Source organism: Nerophis ophidion, linkage group LG23, assembly GCF_033978795.1.
Source record: "Nerophis ophidion isolate RoL-2023_Sa linkage group LG23, RoL_Noph_v1.0, whole genome shotgun sequence".
NCBI classification, from domain to species: Eukaryota; Metazoa; Chordata; class Actinopteri; order Syngnathiformes; family Syngnathidae; genus Nerophis; species Nerophis ophidion.
Genome location: NC_084633.1, coordinates 4,291,170 through 4,298,669, shown reverse-complemented (window position 1 = coordinate 4,298,669; position 7,500 = coordinate 4,291,170). Strand labels below are relative to the sequence as shown.

The following is a 7,500-nucleotide window of genomic DNA, read 5'->3' as shown; positions in this document are numbered from 1 at the left end:
TTGGGGCTGCTGCAGGGAGAGCTCGTGGCGGAGCAGCTTCAGTTTGTGGACCAAATCTCTCTCATAGCGTGCCGCCAAGTCTCCGTCTCCACCGACACCACCGCCCATTCCTCCACCTCCGCCGTCTTCAACCCCCACATCCATCTGGGGGGGCTGTGAGGACTCCTTCACTTGAGATTGCTGGCTACTAAGGAGGAGAACAAGACATGACCAGGTTAAAAAGGCATACAAGTGTACATATGTAAAGTTATTGGATTATATATGCACAACTCTACTCAACTCTAGGGTCACACTTCCATAAAATTACACATTTAGTAGGTCATGTTCAGATGCAGTCCGCATTGCAGCAGTGAGATTAACAACAGATTAGTGTTCAAACTACAGATTTTTCCCCCATGTCTGTCAACCAGGTGCAGTCTGAGCCTTTCAATGGGGCGGATTTACGGAAGCGTTTTGAGCACATGTGCACGCTGTTACCTAATGATGGTGTGTAGACGGGGATCCGTGAACTGTGTGGTTCTGTTGTTGTGGTCCACAAAGTATATCCGGCCCGACACCGTGCTCCGGACCTCCCAGCCCACTGGCAACGGACCAAGCTCCTCACAGCTTACGCTGGCCAGGTCCCTGCACCAGTAACAAGCAATCAGACAAGAGTCCAAAACAGTGCAACCAGCATCATCTCAACCTTACATACTCTTTGCTTTTACTTCATACTGTCTGTATCACAGTGCTTTCTCAGGTACTTTTGTCCCAGTGCTTAGTCAGGTACTAGTACTTTCGTATTGGATAACATCCTTTACAAAAAATAATTGCCTTCCCTAATTACACACTGACCAGCTGTATTTACTCAATGAGTTTTATATAAAATGGTATGAAGTTACATATGTGGGAATCACACCGTGGTATCCGAGGGTCGTGCCAGGTGCTGACACCAGTCTGTGTGTGAAGAAAGTACACCTGGCCCTGCACTGTTGTTCGCTGTTCTGTATAAGCGAGAAACAAGAGAATATTGGAAGTGGCAGTCATTTAGTTTAAGATTGACATGAAGTGAGACCAGGGCCATGTTTGACTAACCATATCCTTCGGGCAGGTCCGGGGGTTGGTGTCCGTGAGGTCTGTTCTGAGGGGTGTGGCCATGGCCTCGGGAATCCTGCCCTCGGATTCGCTGGGTCTGAAGGCGATTTTCTTGACTGGGGGAGTCGAGACGGCAGTTCCCACCACCCGCAGCACCAGTGGGGTCGGAGTAAGGCAGCGGTTCTTCACTAAAACATCCCTCTAATACAGGACTGCACACACAAGACACATCAATGTTAGTTAAGCGTCACATCCTGCAAAATAGCAAAGGGGGAATGTGTGGTAGCAAAAAAAAAAACGGGTCCAATCACATTTAACCATTGTGCAATCATACAGCCAAAAACGGGTAATACATGTGTTACTTATGTGATATGATTATTTACAAACCCTGTTTCCATATGAGTTGGGAAATTGTGTTAGATGTAAAAATAAACAGAATACAATGATTTGCAAATCACTAAGCTCAACCGCTATACCACTGGGGGCGGTATAGTTCGGTTGGTAGAGTGTCCGCACCAGCAACTTGAGGGTTGCAGGTTCGATCCCCGCTTCCACCATCTTAGTCACTGCCGTTGTGTCCTTGGGCAAGACATTTTGCCCACCAGCTCCCAGTGCAACCCACACTGGTTTAAATGTAAAAATTAGATATTGGGTTTCACTTTGTAAAGCGCTTTTAGTCACTAGAGAAAAAGCGCTACATAAATATAATTCACTTCACACTTCACTTCAACAAAAAAGCAAGGCATATGATTCTGTGTTGAAATATCCGCGGACGGAGTCATATAATTGGGCAATAAAACGGAATCCGCTAATAAACGCAAAATAATATCAGGGAAATTGACATAAATGTCAGTGAAATGTTGACATTGTGAGGAGATAGAACATTTGTTTGGGAAAATGTTGTATCCGGTCAGACTTATTGATCCCCAAAACACATCATTAACTAAACAATGTCTAAACGGCCAGTTGAAACAGCGACTAAAGTTCGAAGCTAAAGCTAGCAAGAACAATCAATACACATACACACACAACACATCTTATCTTCTTATGTTGTTGTGAACGACATAATAGATGGACAAACAGGAGGACAGCAGCCGCAACTTGAGAGTCGCGGCTCGCTCTCTTTTTTTTTTACAGCCTCAAGTCCTTTCTTTACTCGTCAAGCTGAGAACAACCGCACAATTCACTTCCCTCCTTCACAATCATAGCCCAGTGTGCCACATACGGGTTAAAGGTTTCAAAAAACACCTTACACATACATGATGTACTTAAAGCACTTATTGATACATTTACACAATTATCATGCTTTGCCCTAAAATATTGCAACAAGAAATGTGACAATGTTTGCATATACTGTAATTAAGAAACATTTTATTTCACACAAAAAGCACACACTCTATGGTGGTAAAACAAGTGTAAAAAGGTAAAAAACGGAATTAAAAATGATAAAAACGGATTTTTAGTGGGGTTTTTTTTTTACATTGCTATTGATATTTAAATTTACTGTCATTTATTTATTACTATTATTATTCTTTCACTTGTTGTGATTTATTCGTTACTAACTTATCCATTTTTTCATGTATACTTAAAGTAAAGTTTTGGTGGTACAAGAAATACTCATGTTGTCAAATTAATGAATAATCATGTAATTACTCGTGATCACAATATTAATCAATTTAGCTAAAATCGTCCAGTCCTAGTCTATAAACTTATTTTTATTCCATTTGACACATCTTGGTTTTAATCATAAATTCCAACCCACAAAGATGAAATCCAATGGTGTTATTACACCCAAGACTTTTACCAGCTGAGACAAACTGATATATTAATACATCAATTCCAGTGTATATCAGTCAGTAGAACATATATTATTTCTACCCAGAATGTTACTTTCTGATCCTGGGAACATAAACATCTAGTGACACACTCACCCTTCATTTTCTAACAGACCTCGACAGTCCACCACCGGGCCTCCACTACCTATGCGGTCTCGTGTCTGCAGGCTCACTGTGGAAAATCAAAATTGTGATGTAAAGGTCAGACCAAAATAAGGATGACTGCAAACCCGGTCAGAAACACGCCAAGCGTAAATGTGTCAAGCCTTACCTACAATCTGCCCCCGCACTGCGTCACTGTCTGAGGGGTTCAGTTTACATAGATCTAGTCGCTGGTCTTGAGGGAGACAAACAAAAAGTACACATCGTTTGTTGTTTTCTTTTCACACATTTCATAATCAGATTCATCGAGAGGTGAGGGAACATCTTACATCCTGTGTCTTTTAGTCTGCTGATGGCATTTGAAAGAAGTCTAATGCACCCCAAGAAGCCTGCCCCCTGCCGTTTATGGATCTTTTTGTGATTCCATATACTGATGGTGATTGAGTCTGCTTTGCCGATGTAGCTGAAAAAAAACAAACATGCATCATCAAATTGCTTCATACAGCGAAAAAAAGCAACATGCTAATAATAGCATCCTAATGACAGCACAATATGTTCACGGATGTGTGACACTTCAAACATATTTGTAAACTGCATGATATCAGCTGACTGGTGACACGGGATCATGTGGTTCACAAAGCAGAACTAGTAGGAGACAGCGAGTACAACATTGATTGTGAACGGGGCTGAAGGAGACGTACAGGTCATAGTGCTGATTCCATTTGGGGTCCAGTGTGCTCTTGACTGTGTCTGTTGAGTGGCATTGACCTGATCCGTCCACCACAACCTTTGCAAAAGGATCGGGCAGACCTGCGTGCACACAATTTCATAAGTGTGAGCGTCAATCAACAGTTAGTCATTCAAAACATAGCTGCATTAAATTATTTACAGTATAGACCCAAATATAAGGCAACCCTTTTTGTTTCACTGGTCTCCTGGTCACCGGTGTGTGTGAATGACAGTAGAGACAAGCTCTGACTACCACAGGTGCTGGAAAACAAATTTAGAAAAAATTGCAAAAATGTTTTAGTCTGTACGAGCTTACTCACTGCGCGTATACGCCTTATAAGTCAGGAACCAAAAGGAGCTTCTGTAACCAGTTTTGAAAAGGTATTGTTATCATTTTTATTAGGGATGTCCTGATCAACATTTTTGGCCTCCGATTGAATCCAATTTTTTGGCGTCAGATCCCGTCTGATTTCGAGTCCTCATAAGATACTTAGAAAATAAATTGTAAAACTGAAAATGTTTCATAGCAAGTAACTATAGTAAACTCAATAACAAATTTTTATGAACCTTATCTTATTTTAGTACATGAGTTTGCTAATATTGTTGTAAATCAAATGATGCATTCATTCAATTTGTGGTATTGAAAGCCACATAACATGTTTTTAACCAAAAAAAGTGGCTAGTGCTCAGTAACTAAACAAAACTACTACTTTTGGCTCCTTTTTAAATAATTTGGGTTTTGCTTAAAAAACCTTCCGGTATCCGGAGAATTGCTTCATCAATTTGTAAACAATAACAAAAACAACCATAAAAGATTTTTTAATAAAAATAATAAGAAAATAAAAATATTGATTTAATGACTTTAGCATCATTTTGATACTATACTAGGTATGATTAGTTTCGACATCTGGATCAATCCCCGCTACTTTATATTAAAACTTTAGCAGTAAGCTTCATGTGTCATCTTGCTCTGTGAGTGGAGCATGCTTAGCCATTCCTTTTCCTCTAGTCCTCCAGTGATAATGTTAATTTAAAAAAACCTCAGACATGGTGCTGAGGATTAATATCTTAGAAGCGTCTTCGCATTGTGGATAGACAACGCTTTCGTTGCAGTTTGTGCTCAAATTCGAGCCGGTGTTCTGGCAAGAAAACTCCTACGTGTGTAACAAGGAATCCAGAAATGTCTCCTTTTTGAAGGAATCTTTCACATGAGCAGACTCTTTAGCCATGTAAACACTAACTCCGATTTCAACTGAATCCAAAACGGCCGCATACAGGCTTCACTGTGGGAGGGCGCCGCCATTTGCCGTCTGGCAATCCCCATCACCGTTCTGTTTGTAGCTCCATCGTGCAGCGAAATAGCACAGACATTTACGAGATCTCGCGAATCCGCGCATTATCACGTGATAAGGGAAATAGTAATAAAGCGAACCATAAAAAAAGTTTATTCTGTACTTCCACAGAAGCAAATTCATTTGGTCCTGCATTGATAAACCACTTTATTTTTTGCAACAAACAACAATACAATAGTAACATCATACCTGGCGAGCGTGTCACACAACAGTCCTATATATGACACAAGCTCCGATATTCCCATTTAGCTGCCTGGGATATGCCTGTACATTATTATTTAATTTTGGACCCCCAAAATCAGCATGTCCTCATCCATTTGTGTCAACAAGATTAAATTAAGTCTATAAACATTTGACAAGTTGACTTCATGGCCGTCGCCACCCATTAAGACCTTTTAAAGTGTAAAATATGATTCACCTTGAAGACAAAATATTTCATTCTGAAAATAAAACGGATACTCTATTTTGTTTTTGTGCATAACGTCCCATCCAACACTAGCAGATTTTAGCAAAATTTAACATTTTTCTTGCGGCGTCCGACAAAAATAAAAGCGCTGCATATATTTAGCGCTGGAATGCGTAACGGCATGTTGGTGACGTTCCGCGGGCAGTGAAAACTGACACATTGACTTGAATGAAAACAAAACGAGTATGACGGCACGCGCGTGCCAGTCCACGGCCATTTCATATTCGGTGGAAATTTGGGGTAAGACACAGCTGCAATACAGACTACCTTCAAGAAAGAAGTCGTTTTGCAAAACCTGTTGGTTTGGATCTAATAATCTCGAGACCCAAAATATAAAACAATTCATATTTTCAACTTTCTTCATACAGATTTATATTCAGGTCAAAATGGCAATTCAAACGTCTAATCTTGACACATCAGTGTGGCACCAGCTGAAAGCAGATGCGAAACAAAAGAGCAACTTACGAAAGAAGTCTTTCTTTGCGAGGTTCTTGGCACATAACACTGTAGGAGAAGACAGAACATAATGAACATGGTGCGCACAGACATTTGCATATTAATCGTGTAGGTTGCCAAAATGCATGCTGCTGTCCACAAAAGAATGAATGTCAAAAAATAATGTTGAATAACTTATGCGACTTGCACAGAGTGAGATAAGAGCAAAGACATGTGCAGCCACCCACAGTGGGAGTGGGAGAATGCATTCATTTAAATTGTATATCAAGTCCTTAGTCTTATATTAGACAGTTTTTGGTGGGTTAATAACTGCTGCTCTATTGCACTTAAACTTCCTTATTATTGTTATTCAAATTTGAACTTTACAGTACAGTTAAGAACAACATTTTGTTGCATTAGCTCATGGTAGTGCAGGATAAAAGAGCAATAAGGTGCAGATATAAATAAATAGATTACTGTACAGATAAATATATTGCACTTTTGCATAAGCATCCACATTTATGGATGTATGTTATATTGTCTTTATATTCCAGCGAGTTAATCCATTTTGGGGGGGAATTGAGGGGATTATTATGATGCATTCAAGAGTCTTACGGCCTGAGGGAAGAAGCTGTTACAGAACCTGGAGGTTCTGCTACGGTGGCTGCGGAATGTCTTTCTAGAGTCCACCAGTGAAATTAACTGGACCATGTCAGAGGGGATTTATTAAAAAACAAAAAGATTGGTGGGGATGTTGCAGCACAATCGCATCACCTATTGATGGATAGGCTGGTACTAATTGATTTCATTCCACCACTCACACCCAGTTCTGTACTCCAATGAAAAACCTGGAATGGTTCAGTTTGGCCCAGACAGCCGCTAAGGAAGTCAGTCAGTCTGCCCCAGGTTTCGGATGTGGCGAGTGGCGACTGTGGTGGCAGAGATATGTCTGCTGTGTCCTCATCTACTTCCTGTGAATAATCAAGGGAGAATGGCTACAAGAGATACTTCCCTTTTCCCTTGACTCACACATTCCACAGTGAGACATCACCACTAGAGAAGCACAACTATGAGACGGATAGAATCACATTTCTTTATCTCTCCTGAATCCGCTTACATTCTTCCTCTGTCACTGCAGAACTACCCACCGCCCCCTTTACTCTTATTGCCAGAAACGAGAGAACGGCAAGATTCTTTCCTCCAATTCTCTTTTCAGTCTTTTGTCCAGCTCTTCCGTGGCACTGAATGTGTCACAGGTCTTTTCTCAGCATTTCAGGAAATTCCTCAGTCTGCCAAGGTCATGCCTGGTAAAGACACACACACACACACTCACAAACACACGCAGAGCGGCTCAGCTGGTTCTCCACTTCCCCACTGCTGCTTTTCCTTTTGGGCCTTTATAACTACTCTTTTTCAGAGAACCTGAGAACCGGAGGGAGGCTGCCTGAGAAGAATTCCTTTCATCCGGTCTTGGGGGAATGAGTAGAAACAGCAAAGGATTGATGCC

The 7,500-nt window shown here is 41.0% G+C and overlaps 1 protein-coding gene and 1 long non-coding RNA gene across 4 annotated transcripts in view; one reads left to right on the top strand and one right to left on the bottom strand.

Annotated features, from left to right (window-relative positions):
• The window catches only part of smurf1 (SMAD specific E3 ubiquitin protein ligase 1), a 54,584-nt gene that overhangs the window by 18,471 nt on the left and 28,613 nt on the right, over positions 1-7,500 (bottom strand). For 2 of the 3 annotated variants that reach the window (XM_061885173.1, XM_061885174.1), the window contains exons 2-10: positions 6,024-6,062; positions 3,713-3,821; positions 3,341-3,474; positions 3,181-3,246; positions 3,006-3,081; positions 1,075-1,286; positions 899-983; positions 478-624; positions 1-187 (exon numbers count right to left, since the gene is read on the bottom strand). The exon at positions 1-187 is cut by the window's left edge and continues 45 nt beyond it. In XM_061885173.1, the coding sequence (XP_061741157.1) occupies positions 1-187; positions 478-624; positions 899-983; positions 1,075-1,286; positions 3,006-3,081; positions 3,181-3,246; positions 3,341-3,474; positions 3,713-3,821; positions 6,024-6,062 (1,055 nt within the window). Of the gene's footprint in view, positions 188-477; positions 625-898; positions 984-1,074; positions 1,287-3,005; positions 3,082-3,180; positions 3,247-3,340; positions 3,475-3,712; positions 3,822-5,015; positions 5,080-6,023; positions 6,063-7,500 lie in introns of those variants that run through there. The other variant, XM_061885175.1, reaches the window with a different exon arrangement.
• LOC133541652 (uncharacterized) overlaps positions 7,051-7,500 on the top strand; it is a 14,567-nt gene continuing 14,117 nt past the window's right edge. Inside the window, exons 1-2 of the long non-coding RNA XR_009803941.1 lie at positions 7,051-7,300; positions 7,411-7,500. The exon at positions 7,411-7,500 is cut by the window's right edge and continues 6 nt beyond it. This is a non-coding gene — a long non-coding RNA (uncharacterized LOC133541652). The remainder of the gene's footprint in view (positions 7,301-7,410) is intronic.